Source organism: Arachis hypogaea, chromosome 3, assembly GCF_003086295.3.
Source record: "Arachis hypogaea cultivar Tifrunner chromosome 3, arahy.Tifrunner.gnm2.J5K5, whole genome shotgun sequence".
In the NCBI taxonomy this organism is placed as follows: domain Eukaryota; kingdom Viridiplantae; phylum Streptophyta; class Magnoliopsida; order Fabales; family Fabaceae; genus Arachis; species Arachis hypogaea.
Genome location: NC_092038.1, coordinates 126949222 through 126968604, shown reverse-complemented (window position 1 = coordinate 126968604; position 19383 = coordinate 126949222). Strand labels below are relative to the sequence as shown.

The following is a 19383-nucleotide window of genomic DNA, read 5'->3' as shown; positions in this document are numbered from 1 at the left end:
ATTTCACTAAGCCAAATTGGTTAATGTAAAATTGTTATAAATTAAACAATTGGATTTTATTTCTTCAATTTTCGGAAGAACAATAACTTAGCCATCAAAATTTAATGATTTATCCATAAAAAATGACAAAGAAGATCAAGTTACGGTTTTTCTTTTCAAACAAGTCATATGATTAAAGAAAGTGAGAAACCATAAAAAAAATTAATGTCACAAAGGAAGAGTTTCATAGCTCTTCAAGTCTCATTATTGATCCAATAATAATACAGACACTAAATGTTCTTGTTACAAATTATTACGGAAAGATGTCAACTACTACTCATAAATGAAATGGCCAACAATATTGGAAGGAAATTAAATGGATTAGAGACCCTATGGTTATTAAAAAAGAATTAAACACTAAATTTTGTAGAGTATTGATGCACGGTTAAATGTTTAATCAAGTAGCTGCTGCAAATCCTTCTTCAGAGCCACCAAACACTTGGTTCAAGATCATGGCTAACCGAATTCCACCTTGAGCAATTCGTTTCATCACATAGGGCATCCTTGAGTTAAAGTAATCATCTATGAAAATCACCAACCATACCACAGTCAAAACATAAAATCTCATGAATGTAATGTTCAGTACCATAAATAAAAAAGAACTCTTGAGGCCTGCAATTTTTAGTATTTTTAACCATCATCTGACCAATACAAACACTCAATTATCTTTAATAAATAAATTTTACTAATTCATGTGTGCAAATTCTAAAAAATGTGGGTGCAAACTCTGATAAATATAGGTGCAAAAAATGATAATATTTGCTGGTCACGTAGCATTACTCAATAAGAAAAGTTAGTACCTGCTAGAGTTTCCCCAGCTTCAACTCCACTGTAACCCCATTTACAAGCTATTTGAATACTCTCTTTGGCCCAGCTATGATTTCAAAACAAGCATATTGGTGAGAATTAAATATGAGTTACAAAAAAAGATGATAAGGTATGGAAGGATAATAGAGTTCACCTAGTTACACATTTAGAGATATCACTACAATGTTGCCATGATGAAACATCACTTGACCATATCCCCTGCATGTGTGGGATTACATCATAAATAACTTGTCATTAATCTAAACTAAGATTGTTTATTTTATTTGGAATATAATAACAAGAACAAGATTCATGTGGAATTGAGTCTTACATCAGTGTAGTTCCTTTCAATGTCTTGTAAGAGTTGATCCACATCCTTTTCATAATAGTCTGCTAGTGCTGTCAGGATGATTTCTCTGTCCCAAACCTAAAGAAAGGAAAGAATAGAAAAATATGTCACATGAAGAAGTGATTTGTAAATGGAGATTTGAGTTGGAAATTTATGTCTACATTTGATCCGTTTTAGTTCTAGATTAACATATTTGGCTTGGCCAGAAATATTAATCTGGCTATTCATATGAATTTTGATTCTGACTTACATGGTGCAGGTTGGATTTGTGGCGAAACCATCGCAGTTCGATTGTGTTTCCTCCTTCATCAGTGGTGAATCCAACATGCATTGGCTGGAAAAGATGAAATAAGGATTATGACTTGTGTAAGAAGCTATGGTGAAATGGAATTCAATTCAAAGAGATATTTGTACACACCTGATGTATATCTCCCATGAAGTGTGACAAGAACAATAAGGCCTCAGTCATGTTGTCTGCAAGATTGTAACATTAGAAACTAACAAGAATTAATGCAACTTAAAAAAAAATCATAAGAATTCAACTCAAATTTTCTCAAGGGGGGAAAAAATTCATGAACTTGGCCCCTTACATCTCCTATCTGCAGTGCCCTCTCTGTAATGCAAAAGCTGAGAAGTGAAATTTTTTACAGCACCAGCAACACACATATCCTTCACTCCATGCTGATCATGGCAGTCCCCTATGGCAAGAATAGCAAAAACAAAGAATTTTGTATTAATATTTTTAGAGCAGAAAGTTTGATAGAAATAGAAGCCTTTAATCTTTACTTGATACTCACTTGAGTAAGAAAAAGAACAAGAATCATCTGGTGTGTCAATGAAGTGAAGTGGACTTGTCCACCTATATTTGTACCAGTGCCTTATTTGGTCTGGCCATACACAAAGGGCTGATAAGTCTCCTTTAACATACTCAGGTAACAAATGATGAACAGCTTCTTCTGCCTCAGGCTCTAAAAGTGACTACAAAACAGAAATCAATTACAATTTAATTGTTTGTTATTTAATTCATTAGCCAATACTCATTTTTTTCGTTGAAACCACATGTATCTTCCAAGAGAGGCGATTCTGCTCGAACCATTAGTCGCCTTAAATTAGAATTGAAGTTTACCTGTGCAATTTTGCAGGTTATCATATGACCCTCTTTGCTCCAAGCATTGGCACCAGGTGCTGAATTGAAAGCAGCACCTAACAACAAAAGAAAAGCTAATGGAAGAGAACCCCACAAACCTCCAAGCCTATCCATCTCTTCTGAATATGTTTTTCTATACTCAAACAAAGAAAAATAATAATCTTGCAAATGAATAATAAGCCTCTAAAACCTTTTTGTTTTATATATTTATAGTTTGTTAAGAAACACGTTAAGGGGTTTTCATTGAGTGCAAGATTTAACTATCTGCTTATTTAATTTAGGTACTCTCAAAGTTGACCTTAAACACAAGCAAGATTGGCATATTCTGGTATAAATGAGGAAGCACCAACATAAAACCATAGGGAATTACATAAAACACCAAAAAATAGTAGTTGTATGCATTAAAAGAGTTGACTAAAAGGTGAAAGGTTATGTGAAGTTATGGAACACTTGCAATGAAGACTCTACAAGCAACGTGTTAGTGTGATTCCTACACATCAAAAACACAAGCTTCAAGCATGAGCAATTATGTTCTATGGAGCAAAATTATGGAAAGATAGGTGTGTCGTGTTTGATACATACAACCTTGGGTTAGCCTTTCGTATACAACAAGCAGCAGAATAAGGAAGCAATTATCAATTATGTATGACTCTATGCTATGAAATAGTGATAACTGACAAGAGTAACCAACTATATCATATATATTTCATGACATTGAAGATGAAAATTGGCCATGTGATGTGAATGATTATGGATAGGACAATACTATAAAACAATTAATCAATTAAGTGTTGGTCAATTGGCAAAAGCTAGAGTAATAAATAATTTGTTGAGCCAACATGTGAGAGAAATTTATTAGTTCATGATGTGAGCGGTCTTTTCTAAACACAAATTTATGTATGTCATATCCGCTGGCAATAGTTGCTGGACAATGAATATGTAACCCAAGATGTGACAATTTTATCATAGAGATATGTTGTGTGCTGTTCAGGAAGTTTCTTGGGTCATTAATTATATTCTCAAATGTGCTTTTTCCTTAAACACACGTGCTTAGAAGTTTAGAAAAAGGTTGCATAAACGTGACGTAAATAGTTTCTAGGGTGTCAAGCTGATCAGTACAAGAACCTCAAGAAATGGCACAAATGAAGATAAGATACAGAACATTAACATGTTAGTCTTTGAATGTAACTGAATGGTCCTTATGAGGTAGCTTCATTGAATCAACCAACTTGTCCTACGCAATCCTCAATCAGGAGCCAAATACACCAACCAAAACAGATACTACTTGTGTTACTCTATATTGTAAGAATTAGCAAGTCTAAACTTTAGTACACTTGCCCAAAGGATTTCGCATTTCACAGCGATATCTATCTATCTATCTATCTATCTGCTATGGAAGGAACTGGCTTCTGGATTTGTTTTGTTTTGATGCTATGATTGAGCAATTCTGGTCTTTGAAGTAAAAATCCGATTGAGGATTGCTGCAAGTCGCACACCAGCTTGTGCCAGCCTTTTCTCCACAATAGGAAGTCTTGAAAGGAAGTACTCATCTACATTATGGCGAGACAATCATAATTTATGAGAGTCCATACTTCAATGATCATGCAAATCAAGTAACAATACTTTTTATATATGATAGAGCAAAAAAAAACCTTCCAAAGTGCTTCCTGGTGTGGCGTTCCTGTAGGCAAACTTGCACGCTAAGCTAATGCTTTCAGAAGCATACCTGAATGATAACCAACAAATGGTTAACTAGTTATTATGATTGATTAAAGTAGTTTCAAGCTATCATACAGCATCTGTTCACTTGGTTTCAAGATGTAGAGTTAGCCAGTTAGGATAATCAGACCAACAAGTCAAAGCATGAAATTGGTCAATATATATGAAAATAATCACTGCTAAGCAATAAAAACCTGGAGCGGATTAGCAGAAGATGTAAATAGTATAATATTCAATTAAAGATCTGACCGAACTACAGCATAATAATGTGGAACATTGAAAAGAAATGTAGTATGCATATACCAATTTGGACAAGCTGTATAGTTGTGTGCACAACTTTCCCAAACACGTACATCATTTAACCAAATGTCCTGCATAAAGTAGTTAACAGTCAGTCTAGGCACATTATGAGACTAAGCAAAGTAATAAACGAACTTACTGTAATATTGCTTTGAATAGCTTGAATCATAGTTGAAAGATCTGAACCGTAGAAGGTCTTCAGAGCAGATTCAATTATGATGTCATCCCAAACCTAAAACATAATGAAAATTTATTAAATCTACTGCATTACCTATAGGGAACCATTGCACAAACATTAGACCAGACCAACCAAAGAATATGCCAGAACTTGATGACAATGACATAAAAATGCAATTTTGAAAGCAAAAGCATCTTTAGCTACATATGCTTGGCCATATAGCATGTAAAATACAAAGTACCTCTTAAGTCTGGCATCAGATACTAAGTGTACGAATGTGTGCAGAACATACATAGGGCTGAAATTAAGATTGGAACTAGTTCTCTTTTCCTTATTCCAGCCATGAAATCAAAATTAAGATTTGAACTAGTTCTCTTCCTAAAACTATGTATGATCGATAAAAGACAAGACGAAAAGGAAACAACACATTCTCTCCACCAACCATTGAATTAGCAGTCAGTCATAGTATCTGATGCATACACTTACATGATGAAGATTTGTTTTCCTCCGATACCATCGAACTGTTATGGTGTTTCCACCTAGGTCTCCAAGAAAACCAACATGCAGGGGCTGCATCAGAAAATGAACACAAAAATTATTAAATCCTTTAAAGCACAAGTATAGAGAAGAGACAACAGCATCCATTAAAGTTTGAAGCTAAACTCTATACAACTAAATCAAGAAAAACATTTAACCTGATGAACATCGCCAACAAAATGTGACAAGAACATCAGTGCCTCTGTCAAATTATCTGCAATAAAAAAAAAACTTAAGAAGGGCAACAATGAGCAACTGAAGAATGAAGATGTGTAAGTAAATGGTTACAGTTGAGTTGCGATTTGAGTTGCATTGTATAGTTGTAAATAGCTGCAGTGACACAGACATGTTTATGGGCATAGGAATCATGACAGTCTCCTGCAAAATGAAGAATTAGACAAGGGAAGGAAGAAGCAAGAAGAAAGAAGCAGAAGGAGTTGGAGCAAAGATGGAAAGACTGACTGCAGTAACGATAGTTACAGATGAAATCAGGGGTGTCAACGTAATGCAAAGGTTGGCTCCAGCGATAGTTGTGGGTATATCCAACGTCATCGGCCCAAGAGCAAACCGCCGCCAGATGGCCTTGGGCAGAATCGGGAAGAAGCTCTTTCACAGCAGATACAGCATCTTGGTTCAGATAATCCTTCAAACATAAAGAATGCAATGAGGATGAAGCGGATGGGATAAGCAGTAAATAAAAGAAAAAAAAAAAGAAGGGAACCTGTGCAATCTTGCAAACTGCATAGTGCCCGTCCTTTCCCCAGCACAGAGCTGTTGGGAGGGGAAACAACACCACACCAACAACAAAGGACACTATCAACAGTGACATACTTCTCACGGTGAATATTTTGCGTGCTACAAAAACTTATTTGTATAAATTTGTTTGCACCACGTTCTGCATATAACAAGTAATTTTTCATATTCTTGAATATTTAATATTCATCCTATAAATATTTACATTTAGAATACACAGCAAATTAATTTTCAAAAACAAAAATTCTCAATAAGTTTTTATTATTCAAGATGTTCTCAACAGATTCGCCTCTCTCTAGAAAAATTAATTTGCCTTATAATATTTTTCTAGAATCTAAATGCGTTATAATAAATTTGTTAGAAATTTATTTATCAACTAATGTGTTCGACATTTTATTGAAAACGTTGAAAAGTTAATGTCTAACAAGAAAATTCTTTAAAAATTTTAGTTGAACATTGCCAAAATAATATTGCATCATTATTAACTCTTTTAATCTAATCCTTCCATAAAATTAAAAAAAAAATCTGATTTGATTGTTGTTCTAGATACGCTACATCTACATTCCTCCTAATTTGGATTTTGGCATCGTATAGCTCAGGTGAACGATTAATCAGTCGCTTAGAAAGAATAAAAAGGGGAAATAACTAAGCCATGCTTGGTTGTATATTGTTCACTCGTGCTTGTGTGTTGCTCTGTTGATGCAGCAAATATTTGATCGGACAAGGAAATATCTTACTGCTTAAAAACATTAGATACAAAGCAGCAGCGTTCAAGAATTGACAGGAAAATTCATTTGCGAAATAATAATTTTACTTGTCAATAACTCTTTATGGCTAAGATACATAAATTTAGTCAAGTGAAACAGGGGAAAAGGGAGGGGTAAAAGCAATAACTCACTACGCCCTAAAGAAAGCCCCTCCCCATTCAACTGGAAGCTTGCTGGTGCAGGCAGCAATGCGCTGCTAACCGTCCTGCTTCTTGGATCTGTGAACCAACAACGGACGATCTCTGCAGCAGAAAAAAGAAAATATACCTTTTCAGAGATAGGTGTCATGTAACATGGATAGAGTGATAAATTAAAAGCAAAGTTTGAACTCTATACCCATTGGATCAGTAAGATAGAAGTTAGAGCTTGGAGACCTTATCAGTAATTCTCCATAATTTTTTTGAAGAGCTGCTTTGGTGCTGCACATGCAAACAATGGAATCACAGAAATTATAGAAGATACCCTAACCCAATCCTATCAGAATAAGTACAGACAGGGGAACTGAAGCTGATTAAAAAGTACACTGAACTCGGTTTACTAAAATAGTACCTGGCATTCCTGTATACTTCTCAAATTGTCCATATGCTTGTCCAAGAAACATCTCCAATCCTGTAACAACAGTAGCTCCTGATTCTTCTGCTTCCGTCAAAAGTCTAGTCATTTTGGGTGTGTAGACAGCATCAAAAACCAGGGAGTAGTATTTCAACGCATGCTGCATAAACAAAAGAATGGTTGGTTCTCTGGCACTCAACTCACTCTCACTCACGTTCCACATATAGGATTGTCAATAATATCATACTCAACAATGTTACAAGAGCCTAACTGGTACAGTCATATCAAAGGAGCAAACCTTAGAAACAGGTGTTTCATCAACTTTTGGTTGCATTCCAATAGATGTCGTGTTTGCAAGAATCATACCATCCTCCGGATGGTAATTATCTAAATCAGCAAGGGCTAAAGCATCTCCTCCAATTAAATCAGCAAGTTCTCTAGCACGCTCTGTATAACACAAATGATACTGTAGTACTACACTAATAACGAACGAGAAGTAATAGCCAACATCATTTCCGTCAAAAAAGCTATACAAAGAATGTGAATATGTTAAGAAGTGAATGTGCATATTAATTCTGGACTACAAAGAATGTGAATATGTTAACAGATCTAACCATTAATATTATCTGTGCATGCAATAATATTGCCAAACAATTAAACCGCCATAAGACCATTTTCTTTCTGTAACTACAAGAGAATTTATCATACTGTCAGCTATTTGATTAGCTCCCAGTATGGAATTCTGTCAATAATGATCCTAGAAGGATCTTTGACAATTCAATGTTTTAACTTTAAGCACAAAAATGCAAATCATGAAGCTTACCATAGGTTCGGTTAGCAATCACAACCCTTGCTCCTTTCTCTTTTGCACCATAAGCAAGTGCCTTCCCAGCACCACCAGCACCAATAACAACAAACAGTTTACCAGCTAATGGTGAAACAACTGTGCCACTGCCATTTTGTTTAGCTGCCAAAAAATACACAAGATGTTCAAAAGAAAAGTTTATGGCAAAATGCCCGTGTAAAATGCTTAGCCACTAAATTTGACAACTACCCCGTAGCCCATCCTCAATTGCAGAAATAGCACCAACGTAATCTGTGTTATACCCAATTAACTTCCCATCTGGTCTTCTTATAATGCAATTGACAGCTCCAATTGACTGCAGCCAAAAGTAACTTAGAGAATTCAGAAAAGAATGGAGCAAAAATGTCAAATAACAAAAAACAATATTAGATGTTCATGACACTTTTTAATGCAACCTGTGTAAGTAACCAATTACCTTAGCCACAGGGTCAACCTCATCACAGCACGTAACTGCTGCCTCCTTGTGAGGAATGGTAACACTGAAATAAAAATAGTTAAAGATCAAACTCCATTAGTTGTGAGAATGTTTAACTATCTAATAAAGAAAATATCAAATAGAAACCTGAACAACAAAAAAGTGATGGAGCAACAAAAGATAGAAATGAAGAGCTTAAATGGATACTTGGATAGGCTTTGATTTTGTCAATGTAAGATTCGTAGAATTGGATAAAAACAAGGAACCACACAAGATTTGTTGAAAAAGGGATTTGATCATAATGCATAATAATATAATATAAAGATGCTGCTCGTCTACTAGTTGACTTTTGTTACTTGTAATTGTATATCTCTATTGCCTACATCCCTAAATTTGAAAGGATTACAATTATCCCAAGCCAAAAGGGAACAAGCGATAGACCCAAAAAAGTTTAATAGCATACAAAAAGAAGCTAGAACATGTTACCATCATTTAACCATACAGACATGCAAAAATCATCAACATTAGATTCCTTAATTAAAGCAATTATCATAAGGGGTTAGAACCTGAATCCCACAAAATCTGTAGATGAGTAAGTGCTGAGAAATTTGGCAAGGTCATCCACCAACAAAAATACATAAACTCCATTGATTCCAAGTGACTTGAAGGCCTCATTGAACAATGTGGGTGATTTACTGTGACCAACAGGCTTTCCAATTATCCCAAATACTTTCGTATCAGGTCCTACTTGTCTCAAATTGTATAGATGCAATAGATCCTTAAGAGTAGGTTGACCAGGAGCTGAAACCACTCCTGACTCAAGGGTACCAAAAGTAAGATACCCACCAAATTTTGCACAAAGTATCCGTGAAATCAATCCCCTATCACCCATAACAAGTCCAATAAATGGAACCTGGAATCCAACAATAGTTATGCTAAAATTACTTATTATCATATAAAAAATACTCAACATACAGCCATCATAAACTTCAGTATAACCAGCAAAATTAGAACAAGAGGAGTATTGCTATAACAGTGATGAGACTTGAAATTGGGGGGAAATAAAATAAAATAATTAAGCATTAACAAATAAAACACAGAGTTCAAACCTACTGGAACATGATATTTAGAAACAATGTAAGGACTTTGGAGAAAGTCAAATTTGCATCTAAGAATCAGATTACCATTGACCAAATTTTGACATACGCTTCTTACTTGAGAATGCACCATTATTTGAAACATGCGTGCCACATCAGTGATCTCCAAAGCAGTTGTTGCAATCTTCACTATGTCTGCCCCGGTTGCTTGTATTCTAGCAGCAAGGTCACCAAGATCCTCAACTGACGGAGTTTGCTGATAATTGTGAGATGAAACAATGACCTTGGTTTTATCATACGCCGTTCCACGTATAAAGTCATAGAACTGATTTGCAACCTTTGGATATGCAGAATAAAGAGGAAACGTTTCATTAAGTTTCAGAATTTAGATTTTGTTATTAGCAAAGCAAATAGTATAAATGATAGTCAGATGAGATTAAAAGACAAAAGAACGACTTTAAACAGGTGACAAGGATAATTACTTGCTTTTGAGTCCAATACCTTAGATTTCTAGTCACTACTTTGAGTATGTAAAGCAATAGCTCAATGCTAAATGACAGCAGGGTGAAATATACCCTAATTAACACATGCAAAGAATCACTCAAAGACTAAAATCTAACAAGAGAAACCAAACAATCAAAAGGTGGCCTAGAATGCAGATTTTCTGCAGCATCGTCATGGGAAGCAAAAGGATCATAATGCGTGGAACTGTTAAACTAAGATAGTGGCACACGAGGAATGAAAAAGCTAAATAGTATAAAACATAAAACTAAGCAAGCACATGCTCACAGTAGCTACTTTTACTTCATATGACTTAAAACCAAAAACCAAAAAACAAAAAATAAAAAACAAAACAAGGAAATGTTAAGGTGCTAGATTGAGACAATTTGGTACAGTAGAATCATCACATCATCAGAACCCGCCAGAGAGCTTATCCGAGTGAAGTAAGATTCGTACGGATTACAGTTTGAATCCAAGTAATTTATATTCTAGTGAATCAGAAAAACACTGTTAAAAAAAACAAACGCACCTTGAGTTCAATGTCGATGTAATCAGCTCCGAGCTCCATGGCCAACCTCAGAGCATGAAAGCGTGTATTGTCATCACCTTCATACATACCACCTTCCCAATTGGGCCTTGATAAACAAAGACATAAGAGTTTCGATTATTTAGACTGGGAGCGAATCGAAATTGAAAGAGGTAGAGAAAACAGGGAAACCTGTAAGTAAATAAGAGCGGCAAAGGACGGTTATTGATAAGAGCGGGAAGGTGCGAAGAGGGATTGAAGGTCTTCAAGGAGTCCAAACGAATCTCGACGAGGTCAGCGCCGCTGGCTTTGGCCTTGCTGACGTCAAGGTGCATCTTGTCAACGGAATCCGCCATTACAGGAGCGCATATCAACGTCGGGTTCTTCCTCATTCCTCCGCCTTCACCTGCCGAAAACTGCGACGCTACCTGCAAGAAGCAAAAGTAAAGACAAAGAATGAGATTGAGGAATTGGTAGTATCAGAGATGAAGGAGTTGACGGCAAAGAGAAAGACGTGCCAGAACGTTGGGGATGTCCATAGGCGCGTGTGTCTCACTCACTCACTGTTTTGATATTGGGTTTAGTTGGTTGGTAATGGTATTAGTAAGCAATGCAAATTGAAAAGTGGTAGGTAAATGTGGTGGGTGGGATCTGGCCGCTATGCCCACCATCTACTCTGCCAAGAGCAATATATATGAATAAAAAGGTGAAAAGGTGGAACTCAGGTGCTTAGAGCCGTTAGATTTGATTGATTTTACTAAATTTTCATCTAACGAGGTGAAGTCGACTTCACCTGAGTTTTCACCGAATAAAAATGTTATTCGTGGATATTCATATATTAAAATTAGCTACTATAATTAGTTATTAATATATTTGTGTATAAATATATATTATTTAATTTATTTTTAATATATATTTATATTTTAACATGTATTTTATACTAATAGTTGATTTTGGTAATTAATTTTAGTATATTACTTGTAAATCAGACAATACTGATGGTACTATGGTAATTTAATCAGAAGTTAATACTTATGGAAGAAATATGATTAATCTGTGCAACCTTTTTTGTTCATCTATATTTTTTAAAATATAAATACAAATTATATTGGTTCTTATATGTATCTATGTGAAAAAAAAAATGATAAAATGTCAAAAGCTCAGTATATTGATGTGGTTTTATTCAAAAGTTATTCGATACCTCTTTTCTCCAACTCAAAGTAAAATATAGTATAGTCATTAGTCAAAGATGTAGTGCTATTCTAATTTTAATACTATGAGAGTGAGATATTTGTATATATGGATATAACTGTAACGTATAAGAACATGAAGATTAAGCAGAAAGAGGAGATAAGGGCACATTTGGTATTTGGTGATGGACCATGTGTTTGAATTCAATTAGTACCACACAAACTCGTGGAGTTCATGGCCATGTAAAAAGACTTGTCTTCTTCTGCTTCTGCCTGCTAGAACAACATGTTAATTGAGCTGTACTCTCTGTACTGCGTTTAATCATATCGTACACAAGATCCGTTAGACCACAAGGTAAGAAATGTTTCCGTAAAATAATGTTTTTAAACTTCTATTTATTCCATCACTCTATAACTCTATTGCCTTAAAATTAGAGTGTAATCTTAGTTTCATTGTAAGTTTATATTTCATCATTAATAATAGAAAAATGAGTCCGACAAGTTTATAAATTTTTTTTATGCGTTTTTTACTATATTTTTTAATTCGACAAGTCAAAGTTTAATCCGTCGCAAATCTAAACTCTATTTAAAGGTTTGCTGTTAGTCAATAGTTTGCTACCTACATAAAATGACATTTGAATTCCTAACACTTAGTTAAACGGATTAATGAGTTACCTACTAGAACAAAACAACTTAGTCTTTTTTTTTTTTGTATAACGGAGCAAAAGGTCTATAATTACCATTGGCTTGTGGCCAAAAATTAAAGCAACAAAGATCATCAAGAATATGGAACGGCCCATCAAGACAAAAATGATGAAAGGGGACCATAACGAATTGAACAACTTTTGGTGCAATACGTATATGGTAAACACTTGCATGCATATGCAATTTGGGCTTCGAATCTTGGGCCATTAGAGGTTTCCCAATTTGTTACGCAAGGAAAAAACTTTATTTCATTAGAGTAAATTACAAAAATATTTGCTATATGAGGCCCATACATAATGAAAAATGTTAGGGGCAAACAATCAAAACTCTTTCCTGTCCAAAAATAATCAAAATTCTTTCTTGATAGATTAGTGTGTGTGTGAGTGTGTTTGTTTGAGCCAAAAAAAGAAGGTCTGGATCAAATGGTAGATTTGGCTGCATAAACTGCACCAGGTTCCCTTGACCAAAAAAAAAAAAAACTGCACCAGGTTCCCGTCCAAAAAAAAAAACTTCACCAGGTTCAAATATTAACTAAGACTCGGATGGCAGCCGAGGCCTTGGATCAGTGGCAGCATCATCTGCCTCGCTGGGAGCTGCACCCGGGTTCGAATCCTCAGTGAGGAATATAGAACCCATGTTAGTAATACCCATGTAGTGTGTGTGAGTGTGTTGTGTGAGTGTGTAATACATGGGTGTAATGCCTAGGATTGGGGATTGTCCAATCCACTTGACCAAAAAAAAAAAAAAAAAAAAAAAACTAAGACTCGGACGAGGTTTAAGAACATCATGGTCAAAATTCTTTTAAACTTAGCACGTATGTTATGCCTTTTAATTAGTTCTATAATACCTGCAATAATGGCTTCCTTCAATAAAGATCAAATGTAGACGAGTGCAATAAACAAAATAAATTATCGCAGTCATTCTATGTCATTAACTATGAAAATCCTGCTATTATATCTTTTTCATAAGTAGTTAATTAATTTAATATACCAGTACTTTTGTGAAAAGTCCACAACAACTAACTACCATTGGGATGATTTTGTTTTATTTGGAACAAACATATATATAGTTGACGAGGTATGTGTTCTTTAAAACTAACAAGTTACAGTGATAGCTAAGAATTTGGTTTCGACTTTAGAAAATCTTGAATGTGAACATACAAGTTCGTCATCATCAGCATCTGAAAATTACGTCTTTCTCTATTTTCATTACTATAATATAATGCCAGCTGTCAAAGGGCTATAGTATTCCAAATATTTCACCCTATTTTAATTTTATACCCTTTTTGGTTTTGAATCTTCCACCACCACCAAACTGATACCATCGAATCTGGTACCCTGTGACCATTATCGTTTACTCTATCTTTCTTCATTATATATAACAATATTAATTTTAGTTCATCGTCCTCACTCGCATAGTCTATATTCAAATAATTAATAAATTAAATCCAACAAAGTAGGACTAGTTAGTTAATAACAACTAAATTAAGTTGATATAATAATTAGTTTATTAATTTATTTAAGTAAGTATTAAAAGTTCGAATTTTATCTTGTATATGCTGTAAGTTCGTAATGCAATTTATTAACCAATAATAAATTTTTAAATAGAATTTCGACTGACATGGATTAAAACCAAAAAATAATATGAAAAGAAAAAGGAACTAGCTGGTAACTTTAATTTCTTGATTTGTCAAACTCCTATCCACTTATTTAACAAAGGGAAATATACCACAAAGGCACATAATAATGTAAGAATTTTCAATCAAAAAGTTTCATAGAAGATAATGGCAGGTACAGTTATATATTAGTGGTAGTTAAATAAATTCAGGGCCTATATATTATTAGAGTGGGTTTAATGATTTTATTTTTAGTATATTTTATTTTTTGAATTTTATAAAAAAATTAAAAATAAAAGATAAAAATAGATTTATTTTTATAAAATAAAAAAAAAATAAAATACTAAAAATAAAAGCAGAAAATAAAACACACAAACTAAACGCTATCCGAATACCGAATACGGTTTCAGTTTCCAGTTTCCACCATTGACAGATTGAAATATCTTGTGCTTTAATATTTCCTTATGTATGTTTATCCTTTAGGGTCCTGTGGCCTCAATGAAATATGCCCAATTAGTCAATTCCACAACGACTCCCTTTAGAATTAGGACCTAAAATAACCTAGCTAAGGAAACTACGTATGAATATATTAATTTGATATACAAAAGGAGAATGAATCAGAATAATATATATAACACTAAAATATAATCTACACTTATCAGTGGATGCAGTTGAAACTGCACACATACATATATATCAAGACAGCTATATATTCAAATAAATGTGATAAGAATATAATTTATTTATTTATTTATATTTTAAATAAAAATAACATTTTTATAATATATTAAAATATAATTTTATAATTTATCATTTAATAATTAAAAAAATTATATAAAAATAATTACAAAAGTTTTATTAAAATATCTACTATATATAAATATATGAGTTGATTATTTTGCCGACAAATCCGTATTTCACATTTCAGTACTTCTGTGCACTAAATATATATGCAGAAAAAGATATTAGTATCCCTAGCTAGCTAGCCGTCGTACTCATACACCGAACCAAAAGGAATAATTATCTGAACTCATTATAAAAGGTTAAAAGTTGTTCTTTTAATAATTTGGTCCGTAGAACTTTTGTTGAATTTTTATGCGTTTTCTTTAAAAAATATATATATTTTTTCTATTTAGATTGCTTCTTTTGTGAGTAAATCATGACGACTGATTGTTCCCCTTGCATCACTCGTAAAATATTTTATACCCTTTTTTTGGTATATCGCACTAGCTAGTGCAGTAGTGCACTATACGCTGCATATTATGATTAACAAAAACATAGTTAATAATTAATACAAAAAAGGTGTCTTACTTAGCCTGCATCATTATTCAATTTTCTTTTAAAAGAAAATTAAAACATCTCTAAAACTATATGAGCTTCTTATTTATTTTCGTAGGAGTTGCGTTATAGCTGTTTTATAAGTAAAAAATGCCCTGTTATTGCCTTATTTAATTCACCGACAAAATAAAGAACGCGTGTATATATATATATATATATATATATATATATATATATATAGTTATTCTACAAAACGCACCAAAAAATATACGACGGAAGAAGACAGTTGTATCATTTATAGTGTATTTTTTAAATTTTTATTTCATATATTTTATAATTACAGGGCAGTGAGAGACACATAAATAAATATTGATGATATAGTTTAATTTTAAATTTTTTTTTTGATTTGGTTGTTAGAGAATTTATCTATTAAATCTTTTTATGTAAAAATAATCTTAGCCTATTTTTTTGTTACTACAATAAACTTTTGATAGTATCAAAAAAATAAATTTATTTTTTTATGTTGATGACATTATTGACAAAAAGAATATTAGTCTTTTTGCTGTGTATCTAGCAAAAAAATTTTAGCATGTTCAGATAGAAGTGAATCGAGTTAGGAAGATAGTTGATAATTATTGTTCGGTAAGACGGGACCGGACGGTTTGGGTTGGAATTCTGTTTGGTGAAGCGGGGGTCTTGCCTAGTCGTGAGCTTCCGGGCTGGCGAAGACAATGTTTCGAGTACTTCGTGCAAGGAGTGGGGGTGTCACCTGCAAAGACACTCCGATGCTCCAGTCAATAGAGTGTGCAGGTGAAAAAGGGTGAGTGATAAGTGACGTACCTTGGGGGAAGGGTATGTCCCTCCCCATTTATACTATGTCAGAGGTGGGCCCTGTAAGGATAGGCCCACCTCCTTTGAGGCCTCCCTTGCACAGCTGTAGAGTAGCAGTCAGGGACGCGTGTCCGGGTCGGTGATCGAGGCGCCCCGCTCCCAACCGTTCGGGTCGGGTGGTGCCCGAGTCGGGCCGGCCATATCTAGTTTGGGTCAGGCCGTAACAGTGCCCCCGACGCGCCAGCAACGACCGTAGGGATCATTGGCGGCGTGTCATCTCTTCTTTTGTGTGTTGTCGCCAGGTCGGTCGTCCGTAGGGTGGACGTGCCTCTTGCGCGCGTTTGTTCATTGCTGGAATAGCTGTTTGTCGCCTCATTTCTCGCGCGGATCATTAAATGTTCATTATGGGCTGAAAAAATCCCGTATGTAAAGACTATTTTGCCCCCAGGTCTTTCGCGCTTCTTGGGTAGCAGTTTTAAACAGTCTTTGCCTTGGTAACTTCTTTTTTCTTTCTTTACACTCTTACTCCTACTTTCTCCCTACTATCTCCTTCCTTTTCATCCAGAAATCCCCAGAGCTTCGCTCCAGTTCCCTTCGTGCATTTTTCCTTCTTCTTTCTCAGTTTTTGCAACTAATTCAGGTAATCTCTAATCCCTTTTCTCTTTCGCCTTGAGTCTTTTTTGCATATTTGCTGCGTGTTTTTGCTGCATGTTTTTTTATTTTCGTAGGATAGACATCTTTGTAATGTCAAGCAGAGTGTGTTTAGGGGGTGTACCATTCTGGGGTAGTTCTCATTTGTTATTGACTCTCTGTGTTTAGTTCGGGTTGTAAGGTAGACTGGTAGACGTAGTTTCTGGGTTTCTTTCGGGTTGCCGACCTCATAGACTAACCGAGTGGTGCCCCCACTGTAGGTATGCCTCGTGTGGTCGCTCGGGCTTCCACCTCCGACGCGGGTTATGACCCGTACGCCTGGGTGGTCTCCGACCTCAGGGATTCCCCAAACCAAATGGGTGAGGAAGAACTCACCGAGTTCCGTCAGGCCAATTACTTATGTGGGGGTACCGATGAGGAAGCTAACTATGATGTGTACGTCCCTGCTCCTCATGAGCGGTTGTATAAGCTCAACTTCCATGCTCCTCGGGTCCCCGATTGGATTTGATTCTATAAGGCCATGTTCACTCAAGTGGGGGTTCGCATTCCCCTCTCCGCCTTCCAAATGGGACTCTTAAGCTGGATTTCCGTGCCCTGTCACAGCTGCATCCGAATAGTTGGGCGTCGATTCGCTGCTTTGAGATGGTATGCGAGTACCTAGAGCTGCCGGTGTCTGTTGACGTCTTCCTTTTCTTCTTCAACCTGACGAACCCTTCCAAGGAGGGAAGAGCGAGGAAGGGGTTTATGTTCTTCCGATCTGCCCAGGGGCGGAGGATTTTTGGTGTGTTCGAGAACTCCTATCGTGGGTTCATGGACAAATACTTCAAGGTTCGCCTGGTCAAGGGTCGTCACCCCTTCTGGTTATCGTTGGAGAAAGAATGCCTCATTCCGACCTATTGGAGTTTCGGGGCGGGCTCCAATACTTTCATTAAAGTTACCTATAAGGGGATGTCGGCTGTGGATCGAAAGATAGCCGACGTGCTATGGGCTGTTTTCGGGAGGAACCATGTAAATCATCACCTCCTCATGGGTAGTCGGGAGGTCACCCGAGATTATATTCGTGAGTCGTCCGTGTCGTGTTTGCGTTTTGAATGGTTACTTGCTTTGTCTTAGTATGCTGGTTACTAATTTGTTCATTTTTTATTTGTAGTGGGGATGTCTGCTGAAGTGACCGGTCTCGAGAATCTGTACAAGACTTTCTTGGTGGAAGATGATGGTGAAGAGGCCGAAAATCAGCGGCGCCTCCTGAGGACGAGGGAACGCAGACGGCACCCATACCTCCCGAGGTGGCCATGGCGGAAAAGGTTGCCACTCCACCTGCGTCCCCCATTCTCCAGGAGGTGGCTGTCCCCGGGCACTCGTCTTCCGTTCGTCGGGAGAAGGATGAGGAGTTGAGTGTCATCCCCACTCCCAAGAGACAAAGGTCGCAGTCAAGCCCTGAGAGGGTCCTTACCGTTATGGAAAGGAACTTTGATGCCGGGTCATTCATAGATACCCAACTGCTTTCCGGCACGGAGGAACATTTCTATGGTACCGACCTCTCGGGGCAGGCACGATGGATGTATCGCACCCTCCTTCGCGGTGCGGCCATAGCTCGGAAGGCTAAGTTCGAGCTTTCGGGTATGGCCTCGCTTCGTCGGAAGCTCGAGACCGCCGTCACAGCCAACAATAAGCTCAAGGCTCAAGTTGAAACACTTCAGGGGCAGCTGACCGAGGCGAGGAATAAGCTTGATGCTGCCGAGAAGAAGACTGCGTCGGCTGAAGAGAAGCTGAAGACTGCCGATGCTTTTGTGTCCTGTTTGACCGACCAAGAAATGACTTTGAAGAGCCAGTTAAGTGCCGCACAAGGTCGAGTGGCCGTGTTGGAGAAAGAGCGGGACACAGCCGTGGCAGCCGTCAAGACTGCTCAAGATGAGGCTAATGCGTTCAAGAGAAAGCACAAGGAGGTTAGGGAGCAGGGCAAGAATGCGATTTTCATGACCGAAGAGGCGCTCAAGGCTCAAGTGAAGGTTATTGATCCCGACTTCGACACATCGGCAATTGGTATCTTCAAGACCATTAAGGACGGGAAGGTTGTTGATATGCCGAAGAAATGATCTCTTGTAACTTTTTTATAGAACTTTCATACCGAAACTTTCGCGCCCGTTAGTGGGTCGGTTGGTTTGTATATACGTTTGTTTGTTTATTGTTGGTTGTTTTGTTTGCCAATTTACTCGCTTTACCGTTATGTTGGTAATTTACTCGCTTTACCGTTATGTTGGTAATTACTCGCTTTACCGTTGTGTTGGTACTTCTTCGAAGTCGAGCTCTCTCTTTGCTACGGTTGTTTGTTATGTTCTTGGCCTATGGGGCTCTCGAGGTGATCAGTCCTGAGGCCGTGTATCGCCGTGCTTTCTGGTTCGTAAGGTGCGGGACTCGTTTGAGCGATAGTCGTCCCAGGAAAGTAAACAAAAGAGAGCAAAAATATGGACAAGTATAACTTAACCGGTAATCAAGTAAGTCTATAACCATGGCAAAGGTATTGTTACAAAGTAAACGGCTTAGGAATAAAACCTTCTCAA

The 19383-nt window shown here is 36.4% G+C and overlaps 3 protein-coding genes across 8 annotated transcripts; all 3 read right to left on the bottom strand.

The window, feature by feature from the left end:
* Nucleotides 1-207: 207 nt before the first annotated feature.
* On the bottom strand, nucleotides 208-2754 carry LOC112791401 (endonuclease 1). The gene is made up of 9 exons (XM_025834221.2): nucleotides 2322-2754; nucleotides 1993-2173; nucleotides 1786-1893; nucleotides 1614-1669; nucleotides 1446-1529; nucleotides 1178-1273; nucleotides 1001-1065; nucleotides 840-913; nucleotides 208-561 (listed from the first exon to the last, which is right to left on the bottom strand). Exons 1-9 carry the CDS (start codon nucleotides 2454-2456, stop codon nucleotides 437-439), a joined length of 924 nt encoding a protein of 307 aa, XP_025690006.1. The 5' UTR covers nucleotides 2457-2754; the 3' UTR covers nucleotides 208-436.
* Nucleotides 2755-3458: 704 nt separating this feature from the next.
* On the bottom strand, nucleotides 3459-5929 carry LOC112791403 (endonuclease 4). The gene is made up of 9 exons (XM_025834222.3): nucleotides 5798-5929; nucleotides 5539-5719; nucleotides 5365-5454; nucleotides 5235-5290; nucleotides 5026-5109; nucleotides 4501-4593; nucleotides 4365-4432; nucleotides 3995-4068; nucleotides 3459-3892 (listed from the first exon to the last, which is right to left on the bottom strand). The coding sequence occupies exons 1-9, from the start codon at nucleotides 5903-5905 to the stop codon at nucleotides 3774-3776; spliced, it is 873 nt and encodes a 290-aa protein (XP_025690007.1). The 5' UTR covers nucleotides 5906-5929; the 3' UTR covers nucleotides 3459-3773.
* LOC112791400 (bifunctional 3-dehydroquinate dehydratase/shikimate dehydrogenase, chloroplastic) lies at nucleotides 3459-11252 on the bottom strand. 6 transcript variants are annotated; one of them, XR_011880335.1, is made up of 21 exons: nucleotides 11071-11217; nucleotides 10745-10980; nucleotides 10556-10661; nucleotides 9644-9862; nucleotides 8995-9341; nucleotides 8429-8492; nucleotides 8203-8308; nucleotides 7972-8115; nucleotides 7447-7595; nucleotides 7146-7308; nucleotides 6933-7015; nucleotides 6728-6838; nucleotides 5798-5971; nucleotides 5539-5719; nucleotides 5365-5454; nucleotides 5235-5290; nucleotides 5026-5109; nucleotides 4501-4593; nucleotides 4365-4432; nucleotides 3995-4068; nucleotides 3459-3892 (listed from the first exon to the last, which is right to left on the bottom strand). XR_011880335.1 is itself a non-coding variant. In XM_025834220.2 (12 exons), the coding sequence occupies exons 1-11, from the start codon at nucleotides 11089-11091 to the stop codon at nucleotides 6975-6977; spliced, it is 1596 nt and encodes a 531-aa protein (XP_025690005.1). In that variant the 5' UTR covers nucleotides 11092-11252; the 3' UTR covers nucleotides 6541-6838; nucleotides 6933-6974. The 6 variants fall into 6 exon arrangements, 4 of the variants coding, with proteins under 4 accessions (XP_025690005.1, XP_072089597.1, XP_072089598.1 ...); XR_011880336.1 differs by having other exon boundaries at nucleotides 5557-5719; XM_025834220.2 differs by lacking the exons at nucleotides 3459-3892; nucleotides 3995-4068; nucleotides 4365-4432; ... (4 more) ...; nucleotides 5539-5719; nucleotides 5798-5971 and having other exon boundaries at nucleotides 6541-6838; nucleotides 11071-11252.
* Nucleotides 11253-19383: the final 8131 nt, after the last annotated feature.